The 26,357-nt window shown below is 37.7% G+C and overlaps 1 protein-coding gene across 4 annotated transcripts in view; it reads right to left on the bottom strand.

Annotated features, from left to right (window-relative positions):
* The window catches only part of WWOX (WW domain containing oxidoreductase), a 509,406-nt gene that overhangs the window by 260,944 nt on the left and 222,105 nt on the right, over positions 1-26,357 (bottom strand). The window contains exon 9 of one of the 4 annotated variants that reach the window (XM_067004756.1): positions 3,653-12,791. The exons of the other annotated variants lie outside the window; for them this stretch is intronic. Coding sequence (XP_066860857.1) covers positions 12,720-12,791 — 72 coding nt within the window. The 3' untranslated portion in view covers positions 3,653-12,719. Of the gene's footprint in view, positions 1-3,652; positions 12,792-26,357 lie in introns of those variants that run through there. 4 annotated transcript variants of the gene reach the window in all.

The following is a 26,357-nucleotide window of genomic DNA, read 5'->3' on the forward strand; positions in this document are numbered from 1 at the left end:
AAATCCACTTTACCTGTACTTCCACCATCCACTATACAATCTGACACATTTTCAGCAAATATGGAAATTAATGCTATCAGGAAGGAAGGAAGGAAGGAAGGAAGGAAGAAAAAGAAAGAATGGGTCTGCAATTTTACTACTTTCTATTAATAGCCACAAAGATGAACTCCTATATTTGATCAAGCTGTAGCACTCCATTTCTTGTGTTCATAGCCAAATTAAGTACACATGTACACATGCTTTATTCTTCATTGCTTGTGCTAGAACACTTACATACATACACTCTCTCCAAAGAAGTTTTTAAAAAGTCTAAACACCTATCAAATATTTGGAATAGAGAAAGGAATATTTGCCAATACTTTGCTCTGAAGTCTTTCCAGTCCAAAGTTGGAAATTGGAAGATGTACAGAAATACTAAATTTTTCAAATCATCCCTTTGTGTAGAATTAACCCCAATAGATAACCCAGAACATCCATTTTTATCTCAGAATTAATACTCATGCAGATGATGTTGATCACTTTACACACAAAACCTCAGGAACATGCATTTGCTTGAAAAAGTATGTGAAAATTACCACAATAGTTAAAGTCTTGTAAGTTTTTTATGTTGGTTTGGGGTTTTGGGGGGGGTGAAGGTGGGCTTTTTATTATTTTTTATTATTATTTTTTTTGGCTGCAGTACGCTCTTCTTTTACCACTGTATTGCTAGGTCAAACATAAAGAGAGACCCCCCTCTGCACTACAAGAACAAGAAAAAAAATGACTTTGCGTTTTAATTCAAAAATATTTCTATTATGAATCAATCATTTAGCGTATTTCGTAGAAGTTTGAAGGATTTTCCTTTGAATCATTTCCCACTGGGTACCTAGGAAACAAAACATCTTCAGGGCTAAATTTCAGGGGAAGTCTTGCAGGTTTTAGTAAACTTCTCCTAGCCAGTACTTTACATGTTTCTGTTTTCTGTGCATGGCAATACTCCTTCATAACTCAAATGGGATTAACCAATTAAACATTTCCCAGTAGTCTCTAAAATAGCTGCTCTTGGCATGTTTTTTGCATGGAACAAACCTCAGCGGGAGGATATGATAGAAATCTTGCACTATTTAAATATAGAATTGGGACATCAAAGAAAGGGTTGTATTGAAATAACATGGATAATTAAGGAAGTGGAGAACAGTAATAACTGATTTACATAAAATGCTAATAAGCCTCTTGACTTGTTCGGCAATTTCTGCTTTAGGCATGGTAACTGCGGGTTCAAATTTGTGTACTAATTTTATTTTATTTTTTTTTTCTTTTTCTTCCTTTTTCTCCACCTATCTTTAAGCTCTCTACAGCCAGGCTACTCTCTGTCTGGCAGCAAACACCTTTTTTTTTGAAACAAAACCCTATTGGAACCTGAATGGAAACTTGTGTAAAAGTTTTGTTCACATTTATATCCACACACGCATACAATGTACAAAGTGTAAAGGCCTTTAATTACTTGACTGCGTGCGTATGGATTCAGACTGCATGCCTCCTCGTTTAGCTCACTTTCGTGTCATGCTGAATAATGTGTTACAAACAATCAATGATGTATTAAAAATGGTAAATGCTCTTCACCATTACCAGGACTTAAAAACTTTGAAAACAACTTGAGTGTAATGGGAACAATGTGTTTCCATGGTGCTATGCTTCTTGCTACTCGGATGGGATGATTAGGGCACTGCACCAATGCTGTAGGTTATAGCTATTTTATACTGTACCCTTGTGCCATTTGCTTCTGCGAAGAAATTATATGCTCTGAAATTCTTGTTTTATTTTACTCTGCTAGTGATCTCTCCTCACAGTGCTACAGCAGCAGTGGATTTGAGATGTGAATGTGAATGAGTGTCTGAGCTGTTCCTTCAGGACATGTCTGCGTATTGACCTTCAGCTTACCCTGTTTCCCTGTGAGCCCTCTAAGCATGATCCATCGCTTTCTCAGGCCATTCTCCCTTCACCCCATTGATGGGTTTCAGAGCTACTTAAATTTCAAAGTCCTGATGCGTTGCAGCAGTGGCCAGGGCTCAGCTTTGCTCACTTATAGATTGTACAAGGTCACAGTAAGGGAAGGGGAAAAAAAGCCAGAGCATTTATCAGGATGTATTGCTTTACTTTTTCTATCCATCACAAAGGCGATGATTCTATTTTAGTGAAAATCCATTGAACTCAGATCAAGTCAGATGGCTGTTATCATTGGAAACTCAAGAGCTGTCACACCATAATCGGTACAAATGATGAACACTGAAATGTGGGGCTTGAGGCCGCTTAATGGTCTTTAGTGAATTTTTTTCTGTTGCTTTTTAAACACCACAAAATCATTTTACTTAAGTAATTTCAATTTGAGAACGCTAAGATTTTGTTATGCAAGCACAGCTGATTCAATTACAGACAATCTGACAACTACTGTGCAATTAAATGCTTTCTACCTGCGTGCCCTCTCCCCCATACACACACTGGTACACACGTGGACCACACATACACTCACAACTATTTCCCTTGGAACAGAAGCTGTTCTGATTCTGGTCATCTCCTGTGATATGTTTTCAGCTTACAGTAGTCAATGACACCATGCAATATTAACAGGACCTTCTGCAGCAAAATATTGTTTTGTATTTTGTGAATGAGCTTTGGTAAAGCTTCCCTCTTCTGCAGCTACCCCTGTGAGAAGGAGCTGTGTGTACAAGGGAAAGGGGGAAGGAAGTGGAACTTCATTTCTCTTTTCTCAATGACAAATAACTTGGTGAGTATTAAAAGAAAATAAAAGAAAAAAAAAGAAAAAATATATTAGTATAATTACATAGGTATTTGAATTTCATCAGAGCATGGTACAGGAGAATGCACGGGGTATAGCCATCACACCTGACAGAGTTCTTTCTTCCCATCAGTCCAGGCACGATCACTATTCTGGTTACACTTCCCTCTTCTTTCTATCAGTTGTTTCAGACTCACCCTCTACTTACTTGTTTTAACTTCATCATATGCACACAAGACCAGCTATCCCAGGTTCTAGGGAACCTTGACAGATAATTAAAAATGCCTCTCTAATTAAGAGAAAAATAGCAACAGACAATAATTTTGCTCCACAGAAAGCAAGCCATTCCACAAAATAGTTATTTTCTTACCAAAATCACATAATAAAAAAATTGTTCATCAATTTTCAAAAGAAAAACAAAAAAAAACAACAATGAAACCACCACCCTACATTCCTCACTTCCCAGACAAGCCTGTTCCCCAGACAGATGATTTACAGCATGTATTCAAAGTCTGCATATTGAGCTTCACAGGTTCAAATCTTTGCCTTCGGTACTCCCTCCTCTACAACACCCACCTGAATATGGTGGAAGCTCTGTCTATTATGTAGGAATGTCCTAAACTACCTGGAGCTTTCTATTGTTTAGAATTGTGTTTAGATCTTAGGTTTTGACCTCCTCCCATGGAGCGTGAACAATGTATTTTCTATGAGAAGTACCTCAAATCATATGAGAATTCAGGAGGGAGGAAAAGGACAAAGGAAACTTTTCCACTGGATGATGGACAGTACATATTCATTACTACTCTTATTATAAAGAACACATAGCATCTTACAGAGAGAATAGGCTTCCTCATTAAATTGGGAGATTTAAGTTACCTGCCACTGCCACATTCACCCAGCCACTCACAGCAGCTTCAGGGCTGTTCCAGTGTGGTTTCAGCTTCTAGTGATCGCCAGGAAGTGCAAAATGGAAAAGAAAAATAAATCAAGTACAAAACGGACTGAAGCCACGCTGCCGTCTCACTTCCTTCTTATCTGCTCTCTCTTTAGAGCAGCCAGTGCATGCACATTTTGTGGTGTAATGTAGTGACATTTCCAAGCAAAGCCCAGAGATCACAGACCTGTAGTTCCTCTCCTTTTTCACCCATCAGTGCTTCCAGAAATCTGGAAGAGTGCAAGGTGAAGGCTGGGCAAAAACTCTTCAGGAGCACCTTTAAAACTCCTGCAGGGTGGCATTAATAAGCTTTAGTGTAATGGAGGATCAACCCCTATGCTCTGTGCTTCAAGAAGCAGAAAATCTTATACAGGCTGATATTATGTCTTCAAATCTTTTTTTTTTCTGTATATATATATATACATTAAAATAAATATAATTTTGGAAAGCTCGATGTTTAAAATAGTAGATTTTTCCATAATGAGAAAAGTACACCTTAATCTTTGGTGTGATAAAAAATTATGATAATTTTTGTGGATATTTTAAATGTCCCAAGTAACAGTTCATAGACTTTTAACTGCACTCACCTGTGCATACACTGCATGCTTAGGGAAGAGCATACAAAAGAGTAAGATCTGAGTTACGATGCATTTTCCGCAATGCAATGTCTTGGGCAAATAACCAGTTTCTTCCTATGCTATAGTGGATACCCAAAAAGATGTAACAGCTACAAATATATTTACAATGCTTACAATGTGAAACTTCCATCACCTCTCTGCCTCTTTTTGACAACTGTCTCGGTGCTGGGCTATTTGCAAAGGAGATGTTACACAAATCAGACATTTGCATTTTTATTCTTTAAACCTCTTGCTTCCTAGCTTATCCCAAACTTGTAATGCAGCTTTTCCTCCCACTTAGAAGAAATATCTTCACCATTTCCAACCGCCCTGGTGTCTTCTGTCATCCTTTTCGGACAGCAGGCAGCAGTGGGAGGCACTATTTCGCATGGGCATTTAATTCCTTTTGTTGTAAGAAGCCAAGAAACGGATATGCTTACTTCAGGGCATGTGCTTCACAGGTCCCACTGCAGCACAAGTCCTGACTTCTTAGTTTTAATGTCACACGGTCTCCCAAAGAGCAAGGGCCTACCCAGGTCGTTTTTCTTCTCCCCACATAGTCAAACTTTTCAAGAATACATTTGTAAAAGTCTGAATCTCTCTGGTAAATACTGCTGCAAATCCTGACAGCTCAGTCTGAACACAATTAGAACCTCTCTCTCTATGCAGTAGTTTAAAAAGAAAAAAAAAAAATGTAAACAAAGCCAATTGAAAGCCTTTAGCTTCTATTTTGTATCAACATAGACATGTTTTCATCATACCGCTCTTACAGGTTGTGAATCTTAATTGGCCGATGTCAGTAAAGTGCTCTGAAATCCTGATATGGTATTGAAGTTACCATAGAAATATGTAACACTTGTCATTGATTCACTAAATACAGTTCACAGAGAAACAGAAATAAAAGACAGAGCATGGATTCTGCAATAAAAATATATACAGCATTTCCAATGAGCTTCAGGAAATGAAAGAACAAAAAAGGCTCTCTTAAGCAGTATCTGTCAGACACAAAATTCACTGTAACTTCCATCACCTGAGAGGTGCTTTTCCTTCTCTGTGGCTTATACTGCCTTCAGCTAGCAGGGACGGTGGCTGTAGGAGTGCAGAAGAGGTGGCACCTCTGCTTGGGAAGGGAGCATGGTGGCTGCCCCCCGCAGCGCAGTGGGCACTTGCACACAAAGCAGGCCTGACATTACACGTCCCCATTCCAAGTAACAGTTTTATGTTCACTTCCACCCACCAGAGATGTCAGCAAGGCAAACAAAGTTATGTGGCAACTGCTACCATATTTTACCTATCTATAAAAATACATTTAAACGTGTGGGATATAAGGTTAGCGGAGTGACCTTGAGGTACAGACTTCGGGCTAGTAATTCTCACACAACTGCATCTTGAACGCTGCAAATCAGAGGAAAACCAGTGGATGACACCCATACACCAACTGTGAACATTCACGTGGAAGAATTAAACCTGCTCTGCGCTTTAACGTGACCCCCGTCTGTGAACTGGGAATGCTTTTGTGCTTAGTGTGCTGCCTCACAGAGCAGACAAGCTTCTTAATAACTGGATGGTAGGAGAATTACAGTAAAACTTTTATCTTTACTGTTAAATCTCTCTTTTCAATCCCTAATCTCCCCATGAAACAACTTAACAATGCTCCTATTAGGTAAGCAAGGGACAGAGTGGAGGCAAATCCCCAGTGAATCACCGCCCCTGCTCCTGCGTCAGCACTGGGGCTCCCAGCCTGGACCTCGCTACTCTGCACGTCCGCTCGTCCCTGTTCCCAGCCGCACGGGAATCAGCCTCTGCACATTAGCACCACAAAACAGGGTGCATTTCAGAGTCTAATGTACTTTACTTGAGGTTTTTCAATAACCTCTGTGGTATTTAAGCAAATCAGATTAAAAATTGGGGCCATATAAAGTATACGGTTAGTTACTAGCATCGGTTAGGAAGAAGATGCGCACACCTATCTGTGGCTCTTTGCCGGCTTGGATTACCAGAATTAGGGTATGAACTTGGGATCTCCCAGTGAACAGATGCTAATATGCTGGTAGAAGGTCATTGAAGCAGTCTGACTTCGAATACCCTGTAAAGATACTGAAGTCTCCCATTCCTTCGCTATCTTTTGTCCCTATCAGGTTTACCTAATAGATGATCCTACCAATTCACATTGGCAGTCCTTTGTAGCGTAATGAACACTATGTGGTCTGATGAATGCAACCACTGCACAGAAAACGTCAGTTCTTTCATTAAGAAAACCTTCCCAAGTTCATTGTATTGAACCGGCGCTCCAGCTATTAGGCTGATACATGACATAGTCAATTCCAGTTACACTTTAAGTGACTATTCATGTTCAGTGAATTCAATTTTTAAACCTAATTTATATATGTTTAGATATTTACATGAATGCACATTTCTTCCAGCTTCCTCTTATAGGCGTTTATCTGAGTTTTCTCTTACTGCGGGGTGGGGAGTGCACAGGGGGAGGAAAGAGACTGTATTTCCCAACAGATCCTGGAAATGCATGGCTGATGGAAAAGACAGAAAATCATAGCAGCAGCTTCCTGAGAATACACTTGCACTGAATTGCTTATAGGTAAAATAAGTTACAGGGTTTGCATTTTTTCTTTTAAATAAAATGTCTGCATGGATTTCTTTCAACAATGACTATTTTTTCACATTTATTTCTTAGGACTTATTTTCTGATATTAGCCAATATCAGAAATATATATATATATTCATATATTAATATTAGCTTCCTAGTACTCCCAATTAGTGGCATGTAAACTTTTAAACCAGATAATTAAAAAGTTAAGCTATTGCTGGTACTGAACAAAAAGGATCAGATCTTTCGTTAAGAAAACCTTCCCAAGTTCATCGTATTGAACCGGGACTCCAGCTATTAAGCTGTGTGATGACACAGTCAATGCCAGCTCTGGTATCAATTCAGTTTAAGCATCTTTTCACTATTGCTATCCATTTTGTACTTTCTTTAACTGACTTTGTTTATTGATAATTATTAGAGGACCACTGGTTCCAAGAGATAGGTAGGTATCTTCTCGTTATATGTATCCTCTACAGCCCACAGTAATAACATTATTTCTGTACAGATCATGCTAAAATCTTTGAGGCATTTACAGTATGCACAGATCCTTGTGCACAGATACAGCTCCTTAGAAATAAAACAATAGATAAAGTCTCTTCTTGAATCATTTGGATATCCAACTAAAGAAATTAATCTTTCTGTATTCAAAAAGAATACAGTGTCCTTATTTTGAAATATATTTCAAAAATGTTTCCATTAACATGGATTTGTTTTAAGTTAAACTATCAAGTCTATATTTCTACAATGGGAAAAAAAAAAACAAAGTTAATATCCTGACTTCACCAGGCTTAACATGTTTGTGGACTAAGCCTCTACTGATTGAGAAGCAAAAATACCTTTCTTAATACTGCATTTCATAAGAGAAATTACAATTATGGGATGCAGGGAGTTTGTGGCTTGATATACTTTGCAAGCAGAGAAAGGGATGCCCTTCAAAGTTAGAGGGTAATCATTACTGACCTTGTGCATTCAAGACAGCATAGCAGGTTTCTATATAAAGAAACTTACAGAGAGGTCATTGAAGCACTAGTGAAGAGACATAAAAAAGGAGATAGGACAGAATAGAGCATCGGTTAAGCAAGTTGAAAAATTAACTATAAACAGATTCAGTAAGTAAAGACAAAAACACTGGAACATTTTCTTTGTGTCATGCAAATTTATGGTTCTGCATTAAATGTTCATTATCAGTTAAGTAGCCTTAACAATGTAATTATTAACTTTTATAGTTTCTGCAAAGTTTTTTTTCTCTTCTTTTCCAACACAGCGTGAGCACTCTGTGGTTTTTGAACAAAGGGACATGTGCTTAATGCAGGCACTGCACAGGCAGGATTTTGCATGCTTGTCTTCATTCCTTTACTCATTCACAGGGTGTCTGTTAATCCCTTTTTGTTTTAATTTACCTGTCTGCAAAACAGGTACCATAAAACCACCAGGCATCTCCCCAGGGTTATATGACACTTAGCTCGGCACTTCAAAAGTACACTTAGTAGAGCATTTTGAAATCATTGAAAGAAAAGCATTACGTAAAGAAAAATAAATTACTTTAGTACGATGAGGTTGTTTGGAAAATGTTCAGTGAAAATGCTCTAGTTAGGAATATTAAAACAACCAGGATACCCAATGGACACCTTTAATATGCCTTTTTCCTTCAAACAAAATTTTAAAGTAAGCTGTAACACAGAGATGGTCTTATTTACATGTACTTTCTGCTCCCATTTAATTAAATCACAATCGGTGTTATACAGAATTCACATTTTTTTCTGTTTTCGACTCTAGGTAAAAAATAAAGAAACGGAAAGAGAAATAAAAAGAATGAGATCTTACTTCTTCACATTTATAAACAGAGAAGACACAAAGCATTTACCTTTCTGCCACCTGTGCTAATTCTTTCCAACCTACAGCCTCACGGTGGCCGTGTAAGCTTGGCCTGGTTAGGCAAATCTCTCTCTGTTGTTGGGTGTTTCAGCTCAGAACACCAGCCTACTGTGCAGGTAGGAAAATGCAATCTTAATACACTGAAAATCTCCACCAGAAGAGTCAATCATTCTTATTAATAGATGTCCACAGCGTCCTAGAAACAATTCACTAGCATGACTGTCCTGCCCCTTAAACTTTCCCTCACCTGTCAGCTGATAGCATACTGTTTCCCAAAATATGTTTCATTTTCAAGAGAGAGATTTATTACAGCCCCGTTATCACATTCATACCCTTCCTGAAAAGATAAAAATAAGAAAGACCTTACAAGACGATGTTGTAGCAAAAGCTAAATCATAAATGTTTGATAAGGAATGGCTAAATCTAGACAAATAACTGTTCAATCCCACTTTGTATTAGGCAGATAAAGTCATACAGGAAATCAATGTGATCTATTGAAATGAAAAAATGTCCAGCTTAGGGACTATGCAGTGTTATAGAATATGTGACATTATAAATGGGCTGCTTCCATAAGTATTATATAACGAGAAGTTGCATAGTTTTTATTTATTTTGTGTTTATGAGTGTAAAAGCAGGATGTGAAAGTCACTATTTGTCAACAGGGCAAATGTGGGCAACAGTGAAGTAGGTGAGTATTTATAACCTTTTTACTTTCCCACTCTTGTAGTGAATACATAATCCTCTCTAGGGATAAAAGGAACTTCAGTCACCCACTAGCCCTGGGCTCCTTTTTAGCACAGGCTGACAGATGTGCTAAAATTATAAGTGAAGTGTTGTGATGTTGACTCCTAAAGCAGCAATCATTAAGGTTGAAATTAGTATCCCCTCCCAGCCATTCAAATGTTAAAAAGTTCTGACACCAGGCGTAATTGGACAACTTTACCTAGTGGGGATAGCACTGCATTTTATCCTACTGACTTCTTTCTGCCTTTTTCATCCCTGCTCCAATTTAAATGAAGCAAAACAACTTTTCATACATCTTTCACTTACACAAAACAAAACAAAAATCTGCTTATGCAGAAAGACATCTCAAAAGCAGACATATGAGTTCACAACTACATATACAAGTAGTATTGTTTAAGGCTATATTATTTCAGCTGACAACAGTATTTTAAATAAGATGCAGTTAGAAAAAAGACTGAAGGAAAAAATAAACAGATGTTCTAATATGTATTAGCATCTGCTGAAAGAAAATACTCATTTGAAAATGTAAAATAAATTTTTCTGGCTATATGTACTAATTAGTTGCATGCAGTGATCAATATTTCATATATACTGTACTTGTATGTACCTGAATATGTCTCCAGCAAATACAACAGTTGCTATAAATGACACTAAGTGCTAAAAGTTTTAAGGAATTCACACAATTAGATTTCAGGTCATTTAGATCAGCGTGAACTAAAAAACATGTTAATGTGCTATCCGCACTACCACTTCCACAATACTGCTGAGTTTGACACATCATTAACTAATGGACCATCACCTGATAAATACTGGATGTGTGTGGATGAATAAAGGCTCAAGTTTTCTATACTGACTGAGACTGATAATGACATAAAAAGTTGTGCAATTCTGCTTCTAACTATTCTTGTGCTGTCTAAAGAGAAATGAAGGTGATGATTTAAAACAATTTTGTGATAAACCTTCCTTCTTTATTTTATGAGAAAAATGTAAAATATAGCTCAAGATCCACACTGCAAAGTAAAACGTGGGAAAGGTGACTGTGGAAACTAACCGCTGGTTTAAAATTGAATAAAATTCAATGTTTGTGAACGCTTAACACTTTGCTATTGAGAGTTAGATTTAACCAATAAAGGTTGATGAACACATCTATTTTGGGCACAAACAAAAAAAATGTTAATACTGGGACTCTCATCGTCTTGTACTGTATGTCAAGTGACCAGCTTCAACAACCTCACTGAGGCCTGTATCTCCTCTTTCAGCTGAACCGTGCATATTCCTTCTCCTACACCAGGCTCCTGCCCAGGGCTGCTACACATCTCCTTCCAACTACACTGGCCTTACACGGAGGGCAGTCACACCTAAATTTCTGTTACACTGCCTTGCTATGCTCCCTCTATAGTGTGTCCTTCACATGTCCAGCTGTTGAGGACTTACCTGGTCAATGCACAAATCTTGTTCTAATTACAGACATGAGGCAAGTTAAGGTACGCAACTTAGTTCTGCTTTGACATGGCAGCAGCATGCAGCTAATAGCTGACTTGGCTGGGTTAGCCTTTGAGGTTGCTGAGCACAACTAGATGGGGAGTGTTAACACAGGCTGCACAGATCCTGGGCCAAGGCCAAGGATTGGATCCTCGTATCTTGGATTCAAAGATATTCTTGCCTCTTACATCTTATAATTACATTTTTTGCTTTGGACTTGCTGTGATCCGTCTCTCTGAGGTTGTGGTTGGTCAGCTCCCTTACTTCGGTGTTGCCTGCCAGTCCCCTGGACTTGCCATGGCCACCAGCTCACCAGAACTGACCACATCTGTGCTCAGATTTCTGTTCTTTATCCATTCTCTCTGGTTGGCATTGATGATCCTTTCTTTTAACTGTAAGACTTTTATCCAACACATCCACATGAAGATGCAACCCAAAAATATATCACTCCTTTTCTCTCTGCTCCTGCACTCATTATGCTGAGCATCTTTAGTAGAAAACCAACTTACTTCTTCACAATAAATTCATCCTTTCTTCATCTAATACTAAGGTTGTCTATACAGAAATCTGCAATTTAATCTGGTTTCTACCTGATTCACTATCAACATGTTAACACTCACCCTAGATCAGCTTGGAGATACTGGTTCTCATTGATGACTTCCTAAATTTTCAAACAAGCATTTTCATGCTTTCTTTTTATTCTGCTTACAGATCTGCCCACAACCATCTGCAATATTATCTCATTATCTTTCTTCATAACCCACATTAAAATTCTCCTTTTCTTTGCTATCTAATCTTTTCTTTTGCATCAAAAAATCATGCCTAAAACAGGGCCTACCATATTGATTAATATGATCTCATTATATGCTTGTTCTTTTTATCTATATGTATCCCTGACTTTTGATTAACACTTAAATTTTAAGCAATACAAACTTGGAACAATCTTTCTCGTTTTATTTTGCATATTTATTAATATGGCAGGGTCCTCATCTGTGACTAACAGTCTAGGCACTGTAGTAATGATAATTATCATCATCTTGTTGTTCCTTCTTTGTTGATATATAAGCATGTAAACTGGATTTTGTTTTCTGGGGAGGACTGCCAGGGATGATTGTTAGGAGTTCTGCTTGAAGAAGAAACTCGGGTGCTTTTAGTAATCATTTTCAGACTAAGGGCTGGAGTAATTTTTTTTTTATTTTTATTAATGGAAATTAAGGATGGGAGAATTTTCAGAGTAACAGTCAGGAAAAACGGTTTGGAAAGTACTAATTAGAATGACATTATGTTATGTTGTCAGAGAAGCAGCATACACATAATGTTTTTAGTAAACATATTGTAAGGAAATAAAAGAAAAATGAATTGCAAATTATGCTTGTATCAACAAGGACATACTAGCATAATACACCAAAGTGACAGACAGTCTCCACATAAGCTAACTTGAAATGTTAGCTCGCATAGACAAATCTACCAAAGATGAGAGTTTAAATACATAGAACCCCGTTTAAGAATGGAAGCACCATGTATTCTGCTTCCAAATCTTTATGAGTTGGAGGTGCTAGATTATCTAGTCTGCTGCCAGCACTTGGATTACATTTTAATATATTACCATGCACTAATTCTATTATTAGGGAATAAAAAAGGGACAGAACATGCAAGCATATTTTCATGATCAGATAAACCATATACTTATTTGGAATAGAAATTGTTTGAAGGATATCTAAAGCTCTGTTTTTCTTTTGTAGAATCTGTGATGTGAACCTGAAAACAGGAAAAGGGCAGAAAAGCTTGAAAACAAGTTGATTACGACAGTTCTATCATGAAGAAAGTGAAAACACAAATGAAATAGACATTTTCTAAATATAGTTTAATTTATAAATAAGTCTTCACATCACAGATTTGTTTATCCTCATTTGGTGATAATTGTTCACAGCAGAATATATCAGAAAATTCTATAATAGGAACCACAGCCAGGAAACGTTAAATAATTAATCACCCTCCCAGCCACTTGCATTTCTGTTGATATAAATGACCGTATAATTCCAAACCCAATTATCACTACTTAGCCATTCCATTTTGTAGTTAAAATCCCACAAAATTAAAGTGCATCAATTGTTAATGGTAATAGACCAGACAAGGGATTAAAGATTATTTTAATGTTTATTTCCTGTCAAGAGGTTTTTTTGGCAGGAAGCACTACAGACAAAAGGCTACATTAAGATGAGATTCATACAATGTATTTAAATCTACTAACTTCTAAAAACCTTATGGTATAATTACTTGTTTAATTTACTTGTTCCCTAAAGATGCCAATGGGGGTTTATCAAGCCAATTTCATTATATTTGCTTCTTAGAAATCAAAATATTCTTTTTAGCTTTTCAAAAAGCAGTCAAGCTTACCATAAGCACAATTCTAGCAATAACAGAAGTGAAAAAGGAATAGACTACACTAAAATACATGGGTAATCAGATCACCGTCTGGACTTTTTTGTGTCATATCCTGCTTGGTTTATCCTCTCTTACTAGTGCCACTAGGTATTTGCACAAAAGATTGTGAACACGCTTAAAACAGTCGTTTTAGTACCAATAAAACTTCACTAATTACAGAACTTTTCATCTGCCACGAAAACTGTGACTTTTTTCCACTTTTCAGAGAAGTATTTATGCAAATTTTTTTATGTACATGCTTTATAAATTTGGGGAGGGGTCACAGTGTGCTGTTTCAGTAAGCAGAAAGAGTAAACTTAATCTTATGCACTTCAGAAAGGCTTTTTATCTGTGTAAAGTTAGAGGCATGCATGTGTATCTTGGGTCTTCTCTTACAAAACCATCAGATTTGGAGCTGGCAACAAGTGCAACAGTTGTTTCAGGCTGTGTAACCTCATTCATTTGATTCCAGTGCCTTTTCTGTATGAGCAGAAATGGACACATGCACTAAAAACAAAAGCTGAGTGGGAAATATTTGAGTCCATGTGCACATGCATGCCCTTCCTTGCCCTCTCAGCATTAATGGAGAATTCTCCAAAATCTCTGGGCAATTTACAGCACAAGAACATTATAGACTCTAAAACCATATATTTTTCCTGCAGAAAACTCTTAGCCTGCATATACTCAATGAAATAACACACTAAATCATAATACAAATAACACGGTACATAATCACTTCATATTGTGTCAGTGGCAGATATTGTTGCTTACTCTGTTTCAAACATTTTGTTAGGAGTATAGCTGCTGCTGGGCTGAAGTTGACTTTCTTTCATTCATTCACTTCTCTCTCCCCTTTATAGGAGAGAAAGATGGCCAGGACAGGTCTGTGGCAGTAACACTTTGGAGCTGTCACAGGGAGGGGATTTATAGCCCAAGAGATTGCTCAGGAGGGCAGTGAAGAAGTTCTTACCTAAAACCAGGATTGCCTGGTAACTATATCACTAATTTGTGAGCAGTGAGTTTATGAAATGCCCAGTGGTGTTAATAACTCAAATGTCATCAGATGCAGGTATTGAGAAAGAAGCTTCTAACTGAGACAAACTGGAGTTCCAATTGTTGCCGGAAATTACATTGATTGCATGTTTGGCATAAAGGAGCACTGCAGATTTAAAATTGCTATATAAAGTGCTTTTCCCTCATTTTTCTTTGTATGCATGCCCCTCGCTCTCCACTGTCCAGCCTTGCCCCGTCTGCGTGCCACCCCCCCAAAAAAATTAAAAATAAAAATAAAAAAGCACAACAATGTTCTGACTCCATATCTCTTCTGAGATTTGTGACAGCAAGTAGACATGGTATGGAAAACCATTCCATAACCTTTCACCAACATAAAATTTACTGTGAATAAGGCTCTAAAACTCTTGCTCAGCTCTGATTTAAAACTCTGAATCCCAGCCTCCCAAGAATAGTTCCATTATAATAAATACCTCACCATGACATGATATGCTAATTATTTTGGTCCTAAACTCTCCCGTTTAAAGAACCTATCCACAAGCAAGCTGTACCACAACTCTCGCTCAAGTGGCCAGGACAGGATCTGGCCTAAAGTAGGTATTTAGGTACCTTATTTAGCTGGTTCTAGGTATTATTTAAGGTAAGGAAATGCCAGTCATCCTAGCTTCCTGTGCCCAAATGGTACCAATGTGGTAATGAACAAAGCAGGTTTGGTTTTCTAGGCTGAAAATTTCTCCATAATTTTCTACAGTATTCAAGACTTTATGAAGGAGAAGAGTTAATTTGACTATGGAAACAATACTTCCTTCAAAACTCTAATCTTCTGTATCTTTTATTTTTAAATTGTGGCATTAATAATGGTCTCAGCAGCAAGTGAAGAAAACGTGTGAAATATCTGCCCTCTTTATAGATTTCCTGTTTCTGCAATTTCACTTGAAAAATGGCAGTGCCCTGCCATCTGAAGTTTCCAGTTTGTTTAACTCCAAGCAAAAGACAATTAAACAACCTACAGTATATGGTCATGAGAGTATAATTGCTCACCAATGCTAGTCAGCTGCCACAATGAGCAGCAGTGTTTTAGTTTTACCAGCCTAGCAAGCCTGCTGGAGGTTACTGACTATGGTAAGGGCCTCATGCTAAGGAGAAAATATTTCATGAGTAAAAGAAATTTCCACAGTGTTCTTGAGATGCTGAGTTAACACCAAGTGAAATGAATAGCCTTCACGCTGGACATGTATCTAGAAGTACAGGGCATGCTTGAATAACTTCTTCTTAGAAGCCAAAAAATTACTATTTCATTATCTGAGACACTTTTTTGTTTTCTCACACAATTTCTTATAATTCTCCCATCTTCCATAAAAAAAAAAAAAATCCTTAAAAATCCTTGTCAGTAAATTTATATCCTGAATCTACAGCTCTTACCTTATTCTCTGCAACACGGAAGTTATAGGTGAGAAATGGAGTATTGGACTTTAATAGGAACTTTAGAAGGAAGTTGATTTAACCATCCATTCTTCAAGTTTTAATGAGAGACAAAGATAAATCGAGCCTTTCTAATCCTGCTTTGGGTAGAAATCATACCCATACCAGTCTGACCTAAATGAGTTCCTATGTGGGAGACATTCAGTGCAGCTTTGTGTATGATCTGGTGTTCTCACAAAGACTTTCTGAGTTGGTCCTATTTTGCCATTTATAGACAAGTGACTTGTAGATACAACTATCACAGCCCAACATCTACCATTAGTCCAACACCTACCTCTCCTATAGGCTGAAACAACAACAGCCAATGCACATACAAGACACTGTAGTTCTCAGTCAGTCTAGCACACTCTCAGGATTACCTGCTATCCACATCAAAGACAAAAAGCACACCATTAACATCATTCCCTGGAATGGCAATGCAAGGAAATTCATATTAATGGTAGCCTAAGAGTAATCACAGTAGACTCTTGGCATTAAGATGAGGAATATTAATTTTCCAGAACATAAAAGCATAAATGACACCTACATCTCTATGCAAAACCAATGCAAATCAGTTGCTTAAATGCAATTTAGTTCATGATTCTTGGTATATCAACACAGAGACAGAACTCTGTACAATCAACAAGACAAACAGGTAAACTGTACTTCCAAGGCCACATGTCATTACTTAGTCTTTTTGTTTGTTTAGTTGGTTCTTCTTGGTATGCAAGAAAATATTAGTTTTTTAATGAGTGCAAAAATAGAACACAAAGCATATGCAAGGTGATAATTTAATAGTTGGACAATAGATCTTAAGAGTAAAAGGATAATGAAATGAATTAAAAGGGAGGGAATGTAACCATTTAATATGATGTTTTAATCTTACTAATATCTGTACTAGAGAGTTAAGTAAGTTCCCGCTTTCTATTTAACAAAATAATTTTCATGGATTTCTGATTAGTTTCTTTGGTTATTTATTTGAAAACACAAGAAAATTACTATATATAACCTCATAATCATTACCAGTGTGCCATACTGTGAAATGTAACTCTAATACACCAGAGCAGATTTCTCAAGGTACTGTCTCTCATGAACCTCCACATGAAGTTTGCAAAGTATCTGACTAAAAGAATGTTCTTTGTTTTTGTTTCTGCTTTTCTAAGTAACTGCTACCTCTACAGAGTCATTACAGAATTAGAATAGAATCTAATCTGTTCTTGCAGAGCTATGTTGACATCGCATCACCAAAGGAAATAAAACACTTCTTAGGTACTGAGGTGACTGGTTACAGCAGCGACTCCACACCAGCCTAAGACACAAGAAGATGAAAACTGCCAGTTTTATGTGGTAATCCTTCCGCCTAGAAGTGTCTGTTGAGAGAACGCACGTAGGCAAGAGTAGGATGTAACATAATTTATTCAGCAATAACACTATGGGGCACAAGTGCTGAAAACAGGCTCACACATACCCCTCCTTCCCAGTTTTCCATTGAGCTACAGTGTACGCATGAATATTAAATATTTATTCCTTTATTCATACTGCTGCCTGTTCCTTCTTCTCATTTATTTACTTAATTTCTTTATAAACATTAAGAATTAACTCACACTGAATAAATAAATCAAAAGATGAGGAACCTGAAAACAGACAAAAGGCTCTGGGAGTTTTGCTACTGGCAAAAGACAAAATTGCTGCTCATGGATGTAATGAGTCAACTACCAACATGCAAATCTGGCAGAATTCCTGTATTTTAGAATCACAGGATATATGACCTCATTTTAGCATATACAGGTTTTTCTAACAAAGTTGATTCTGCAGGTATTTTTGCAGTTGGTTTTAGTTTCTTCTGTCTTCATGCCTCCCTCAAAACTGTTATGAGTTCACCAATAATAACCAGCGGGACATCTTCCCCATCTCTTTTATCAAAGTCAGAGGAGTTTTCAAATATACCAGATTGTCAAACATATATACATCATGAGAAAAACTAATTCCTGGGAATAATCCTATTCAAACTGTGAAGAAAATTCATCTAAGTTCAGTTCAGTGTATTTTACTCAGTGGGGTAGGTAGTAAAACGTTCTTCCATCCCGGAAGACTTTATTTTATAATTCTTTCATCTGGGATTCCAGGAAACGTTAAGATGTTAACTATCTGACAGAGTTCAAATCAGTGCCAAGTAGTTTATTATAGCACAGGTTTTATTCCCTGATTCCAGGGGACACGGACTTCTGATGAAAAAGGTGGAATAATTCTTGCCTCAGTGTGTAAAATCAAGATCAATTTAGTAACCCACTCCTCTAATACCGTATGTGCAAAGAAATAATTTAGACTCCTAGTTAATTTGAGTATTGAACTGAAATTCTGCAGCTGCTTTCTGCCAGTCCTGAAAACAGAAATTAATTTCAATGACCAAGTCGAATGGAGTTCTGCTCTGTCAGGTAATTAGTCATCGTCTTTTGCCACTCAGGGTCTATCACTGTGCTAATCCATACATAAACCCCAGTATTCCCCTAGTCACTCACAATCTAAAGAGCTGTTTAACTACCTATTTCTCCCATTCAATGCTACCCCAGATATCAGATGCAAAATGAGCATTCTTTCATGTTTAGCTTTCTTCTTACTATTTACTGCCAGCAGAATTAATGCAACTGATTTACATTTTCTTTTTTGTGTTTGATCAAGTCTGCTGTTGATTAAGTAGAGCTTAAGGGAAAAAATTATACTCCTGCAGCTTTCCTACTTGACTTGCCAGTTTATTAATGAAAGAAGCAAGGATATTGATGGCCCAGAAACTAAAAGTGCAGCAATTAAAGGGTATGTCCTTCCAAGCTTCTAATTAAAAAAGAGTTCTTTTGTATTAAAAGATATAGTTTAGTGTCATATTTATATCTAATTCTCACTTCTGCTATTTTGCTTTTTTTCTTTGTTTATTCTTTTTTAACAGAAATCTACTGGGAAAACTTAGATCAGTCAGAATAATGAAACTTTCCCTGACAACCATTTCTGGAAGCTTTGTTCCCAAACAACAGTCTTAATGATAAAACAACAAAACCAACCCTGCCCGCCCCCCACCCCCCAAATCCTTACAGCAATGAAATACACATTGACAAATACTGTTCTCTAGGCAAACCTTAATTATTTTTCCCTTGTGTAAGTCAGCAGAGATTGTCCAACATCACACTCAAGAAAATTAAAGATTTTTGATACCAGTCCTTTTGTATATATAAAGATAACTACGCCCTTCCCCCTTCAGTTAGTATCTGAACTCCAGATTCACTTTTTACATGTCAAATTTTCATATGAGCAAATTTGCTGGGCTTACTTCTGCCTCCTATCCAGTCTGACTTGCGCAATTCCTTATAGGAGCACCTGCAGCCATATCACTGCCAGTATTCTACTGCTATGCCGTCAGTGCCTTGCACATTAACGGCGTAGCTTCAACATCAGAACTACAAACAGACAAACGAATGACTCCTGTTCCTGTCTAGAACTTTGGGTTTGTGCTGTGCAACTGATCTGAGCGTGTGCAACAGAAGCCTGACATGTTCTGGCTAAATCAAACATGCACTTGTGCAGTCAGTGTTATGGATTCAGTCAGCACCAGCCCCACACCCAATGCATCCTGCACACAGCCCAGGGTAAATCTCCATCTGCACGCCAGGCACCTCTCCCAGATTTCCGTACAGCAACATTCTTCTCTCATTGAGTTACCAGGTGTTCAGAAATCCTTGGGAAATTGTATTAAATTATATTAATATAAAAGCTGCAGTCTAGCACCGCATATGAGTAATGGCAGGCATTTAATGTATAGAGAATGGCTGTTCCCTGCACTGATGTTCAAGAGAGGAAGAGAAATAAAACATCTTCCTCTTCCTGGCCTCTGCCCCCCACAGCCGACAAAGGGCGAGAAGTGCTGTGATCAGATTAGGCAGGTAATCTTGTGTACTATCGCATTCCCAACAGGCTGTGGCTGTGTGTTTAAAGGCAGTAAGCTTTTCTTAAAACAGGTACTAAAGTGAATCACAAAATTTCGCAGCGCTCCCAGCTGGACAAAGCCCCTGTTAACAAGAGTGATTCTTCCTTAGGGAGTAACAGGGTTCGAGATGCTGCACTCTGAAAAGACTGTGTCGTCTGCAATAGGACTGTCGCCTTTCCCCTTCAACCATCCTAGACACGAGCCTTTCTGTTTGGCTATTAACCTGAAAAAATCCTGTGGAGGGGGTGTCCTAATGGACCTTCTGTGATTGAAATTTCTCAATCACTTCCAGTTTTAAGGTGACTTCATAGAAATTGTGACCCTCACAAGTACCACTTGAAAGACACAGAAGCTTTAATCTTTTTCAATGGAATCGGAAGAGCTCTTATCTCTCCTCTGACCCTTTTTCCCCTCTAGCCTTACACTCCTGGCACCATTGAAAAGTCAGAACCATTAAGTTGGTGTCAAGTGGCTGTGCTATTCATATTCTATTATAGTCAATGACAATTAACAGTGCCATTCAGAAAAGCCAGGTACTGTATTACACAATTGGAAAATTGATCTTATCTGAGGCTCAAAAATCATCAATGTTCAGACCTCAACTCACAGGAAAAAAGAAGTAAGGAACGAAAAGGGGGAAGAACTGCCTGACCTCAGTACCACACAGCAAAAAGCTATGCGCAAGGCTTAAAAACAACTTGAAGAAGCAGCGAAATCTCTGTGTGAATATAAACTCTGATTTTTATCATCAAGCAAAATGATGTTAGAAAGAAGTGTACAAATTCAACCGAACGCTTGATGATCACCTTCAAAATTGTTATTGCAGACAAAATGCAACATCTTAGCTTAGCTGACACATCAGAAAACGTCTGTGTGTTTCAATTCCAAGCTCTTTGCAGCACACGCCCACAGGCAAGCACCCCTGCACCTACAACATAATCTTCATTTCTACTGTTAGCACTGAACATCTATTTTCATGAATGTTTACCCTATAAATGACCAGATACACATTTTTCTTTTAATGAAGTAGTAAATTATCTAAAAGGAGAGGGTTAGCAAGTAACTCTCCACTTTGGAAACTGAGAATGTTTTCCTGTGCCAGTGAATCTCAGCATTAACTACAAACCTATACAATAGTTGATTACAGTTTAGTGTATCTGCTTGAAACCACAGGGGGGATTTTAAATAGCAAAACTCAATTAGCTTGAATTTAACTGACGCACCTGAGCTAAAACCTTTTCAAGTGGAGGATGGACTTGTACAATCAGGAATGGCTCCAGCTCACCATCACCCTCCCATTTCTCATGCCTCGCCTCAGGGCACAGTTCCTCCTCACATACCAGGGGACACTGGCTTTGAGCAGAATCCCAAAATAAGCAAGTCTTATTGAATCAGCAAACCATTATGTCACAAATACTCCCCAGTCAAGTACTGACTTAACCCATGCAACTGCAACATAACTGGACAAGCTCACCACCTGGAGGAGCATGACTGCAAGATCTGCAAGATAGAGTCACAACTTCAGTTCAAGCACTGTAACTGGCATACCTTGCAATTCGATGGAAAAAACCAGCAACAAATACTCTTCCATTTCAAATGTCAAGTCCTAAAAACCCAGTGATGGCACAGAATGATGCAAGGCATGTGCCATTACGTGCAACTCTGCTTCAAAGTGGTGTTTGCCAGGCCAGGACCAGGGAAGTCCTGGTTCTCTCTAATGTTCTGAGCTTCTGTGATGAACTTTGGTGCCTTTTTTCCCCCTCCCTTCACTTCAGGTATGAAGTATCTATAAAAAATACTGGTGAATAAGGTCTTACACACATTACTCTGGATATCCCTGCACAGATCCATTCTAGTGGAAAAAGTCATAGTCCCAAATCCACTTTAGGTGCGTGTGGAGCTGAACAGCTTGTATTCTATCGGATGCTTCATCCGCTGCCAAGTTTTCCTGGGAAATCAGGAACAGACCAAGCCCAGAAATCATCTTTGTCTGTTCATCATTTTACTTCACAGAATACAATAAGAAATCATCAGCTAGTTTCTGTTCTCTGTGAAAAAGTCTCAGATTGTTGCTTTAATGAAAAACATAGAATAGGTATAAAGCCACTATAGTTATACTTAAAAATCAATACTCCCCATTGGTCTTATAATTTGTGTACCAAATATCTGCTTTAAAATGCGCACGAGCCTCAAAATAAAAGCTAGGGGATTTATATCTCAGACTTTATATCTAGGACTTTTTTGACGTTTTCTACAATTTTAATATTTGCAGAATAATGCAAAATGTTATATAGGATTCTCTGCTTGGCAGTAAGAGTCTATTCTTTTCTTTTATTGAGAAGTAGAAGAAAATTCCCAAACTGCTCCAGTGCAATTAAAATTACTTTTATTCATATGGTTACCTTTATGTCCACCATAAGCATTCCACAGCACTAATCCTTTTAGGCCCTGATCCAGCAAAGCACTTTACTGTGTCTTATTCTTAAAATTACAAGTCTCCCCACTGATTTCAATACAGTTATATCAGGGATGAACTTGGCCTACTGTAGCAAAAATAACGTTAAAAATACAGTTTAAAACCAAGCGAGGAAACTGAAAGCCTAAGAGACTTCAATATTTCTCTGTTTCATAGTAAGGTATTACTAGCGTGCATTTGAGTACAGTCCAATAGTGGGTTATTTTTGTACAGTTAGGGCAATTCAGGTAAGGAGCCTCTTTGTATTAGAGATGCATTGATTTCAGATCTAGATGACTTCAATAAGCTTCTTACACCCAAATGTTACAAGGACAAGGACATAAAAATATCAATTACATAAATAAATCTGTAAGTATTGATAAATGTCCCAAACTAAATAAACCCACTTCACTCTAAGAGGCTGTGCAGCTGATACGGTTGTAAAACAATAAGAAAACCATCATAATTTGCATTTTTATAGCTACATTCATCAATAGCTCAAATATTTATCACAAACACCAACCCACTACAGACAGACACAATATGATGGCATTGCCCTGCTTTGACTATAGAGAAACCAAACCATGGCTGGACACTCATCTACAATCTTAAACCAGTTTAAACAGTCATTGTCTTTGGCCATTTCTTTCTGCCTTGTTTTTGCTGGTGCAAGAATTTATATAAGCATGCAATGAACTGGATCAGGAAACTAATCTGGCTGAAATATAAACCATCAAAAAGTGCTGACTTCAATGAAGAGGGCAGCTCAGGAAGCAGGAGTCTGAGACTGCTTAAGATAGCATCGCCCCAAAATAAATGTACATCAAACCATACATCCCAATGCTCAGAGCGGCAGCCAGAAGTAGAACCATGGATTTTTACCAATTTATCCATGTAAGCCATGGGGGTGTACTGGGATGAGAGGCGCAACATGGATGGGGGGCATTTCTTGAGTGGGTTCCCAGCACAGGTTGTGATTGCTGTGGAGGGAAGGCAGAATTTAACTTGCCAGGGATGGTTAAATGCTCCAAGCACGAGGCCTCTACATGTAAGCATTTTCCAGTGACTTCCCGATTGTTTTTCCAGCCTTATCAGACAGCCTTCCTAATTGGCTCTCAACAATATTTTTAAGCTTGTGCTTTACAACCATTTAAAGCAATGTGCACGAGAGAGACTGAATACATTAGGTAAATGAATTCCTGTGGACATTGTGGAGTAATGCCCTCCTATTTGGTTTATCCCGTACTGCAATAAATGTGTATTTTTTTTCCAGTCAAGGTGCTACAGTAACCCAAATGATGGTCATATTACACTTATAAAAGACAACTTTAAGAAAGATCTTACTGCAATAAAAGTGAGGATTTTTTTTCCCTTGGCATCTCAGCTTGCCATAGAAATGAGTGAGCTGCTGAATTTCTGCCAAGTATAGATGGTTCAGCATGCTATTAGATTAGTCTGTTTATACAGAAACAGCCAAAAATAGGAAACACACAGAAGCTATTAAAGATATTGTCCTGTGAGGGAAATATTTGAATGCTTTTGTTACTGCTACTGGGAAATAAGATATGAGTCAGTATTAATGTGATAAAGAAGTTAATGTGTTCTAAAGCAAACAGTTAGTTTCTTCAGCTTGTTTCTGAGCTGACAATAAAATAAATGTACAGACAATTATGTAGGGTTGGATGAGCCTGCAAGTATGTGTATCCAGCTTAAAGCTCAGCGCTGCCAGTGGGTTCGAATTGAAACTCTGTTATCAAGTAATGATATGCTAACCCCAGGTAGTCTGCAAAGAAAATGGATGATTCAAAAAGCCATGCATCACTGAGCTGGTAGAAGAATGGTCAATAGTGTTTAAGCTGTTTGAACTGGTCAAAGAGAATTTCCTAGGGAAGTTCCTTTGCCTTGCCCATTTCACGTTAGATTTCCTAAATTCTTTTAACTTTTGACTTAGTCCAGAGAAAAATAAAAACACCTTGGGTGGCTGTAGTGGGGGGGGGGTGGTGTTAATCAGGACACCAGTGATATTTCCTTGTGCATTTTACTGGCTCTTTAAAAAGCCAGCACAGAGAAAGCTGCCTGCCCTGGGTATGACACGCTGCGCATTCATTTCTAAACAGTTACAGACAATTCTGATGACCTGACCTCCTTCTCCGTCCCCACTCTACATATAATAAACCTAATTTAATTCTTAAATGGTTTCAATTCTCTAAAACTTCTAACATAAAGTAAACAAAAAAAAAAAAAAGGCTATTATCAGTGTATATATTTTCTGTGCAGTGACCCACTTGTATTTCTCAAGCCCGAAGACCATACATAGCATTCCTTAAGGTCAACACATTTGACCAGTGAACAAGAACAAGTCCAATGCTAAATGGTTCTCCCACTGAGAAATGCCCCTCTGTAGTGTCTTTTTTACGGTGAGAGTGCCCTGGGCCAAGCATCTTCCCTGAACTTAGCTCACTCATTAGGACTTGAGAAGAGGAGCAGCATCTTAAAGTGCACATGTAAACTTACTCTAGTCAATGCAGAGCAAAATTTCCCAAGTACAGAGAGACATTTGATTAGCAGGAGCCTCTTGAACTCTACACCAGTGGCTCATTTCCAGAGGGATTTGAAAACTGACCTCATGTAATTCTGGGATATAACTGCCCTTGTTATGTATATACAAAGATTAGGCACAACATTTGGAATAGGAAGCAGTTTCAGAAATTCTCTCAGAGTACCGCAATTAAATACGTTTACATTGCAGAGACAAAAAATAAGTGGCATAATGATATTTAGAGTAAAACTTGAGAACTCTTAAATAAGTAGCAGCTAGATCTTGTAGTCAGGCTTTTCCCCTTCCCCTGATACCAATCAGATAAGGACAATATTGTCGTCCCCTACTTATCCAAGGGACCCTGAAAATTGAGGGAAGGCACTGTATTTTCCTTCCTCAGTCTATGTTTCCTTTTTGAACATGCAGTCCATTTCTAGCATGGGATTTTTTTTAGCTTGAGAATGGATTTGCAACACCTTTTCAGTATTCGTGGCAATGTAATCCCAACTTGAACAGTTCAGAGCATATATTGCTATCCGATACATATTATTACGTGTTTAAAGCATCTTGCTATTTTTTAGATAGAACACTGGAGTCTCTATAAACAAGCAAATTCAATTTATTACTTGCTTGTGACTGTGCAGTAAGCACCTGTAATTTCGAAATGGCATAAACTAACAGCAGAGACATAGCAGTTACTCTGAAAGGAAAGAACAGACACAGGAAACATAATGTGCCTTAAAGATGTATAGGAGGTTTAAAAAATGAGAACTTCCTTTTTCAGTAAAGGGACAATGTAACACAAAAAAAAAAAAAAAAAAAAAGGAAATATGTTTGTGCTTGGAACTAGAAAAAGAAAAAGGAGCTAAGTAAGTTTTTCTGGCCACGTGTCTCCAACCAAATGGATGTCTTTTAAACAAAAGACCTCTATTGTTTCGTTTCATTTTCAAGCTGTAACGTCTGAACAAGACAATGGAAAAGTTTAATCTCTGAAACATGAACGCTGAAAACAAATGCATTAAAAAATACCAAGCCAAAGCTATGTTGGTGACACAAATGTGAAAAATGGAATTGAAATAAACTGTGCCAGAAATCTATTTCTAAAAATATGTCTTTACAGTAGTGATATTTATAAATTTGACATACTCTAAAATTTAGCTCACTAAAGATTATTTCTATGCAAATATGCATTTCTCAAACCCCATAAGCGTGCGAAAAATCCAAAACACATTTCTTGAAAATCAATTTCTGTGCAGTACAAATGTATCAAGTTAGAGGCAGCATGCTGATAAATATTAAAAAGGTCTACATTGTGCAAAATGAAAACTTATAACAGGACACAGTAGAACAGTGCAGTATGTAGAGGTTCAGAGAGAACATGAAACAGCCCCACAGTTTCAAAAGGACTCTGTGGTCTGACATTAGTCATTTTGGTTCTGATAAAGGATGTTGTAGAAGGTG

The sequence above is a fragment of the Anser cygnoides genome, chromosome 12 (genome assembly GCF_040182565.1).
Source record: "Anser cygnoides isolate HZ-2024a breed goose chromosome 12, Taihu_goose_T2T_genome, whole genome shotgun sequence".
NCBI lineage: Eukaryota > Metazoa > Chordata > Aves > Anseriformes > Anatidae > Anser > Anser cygnoides.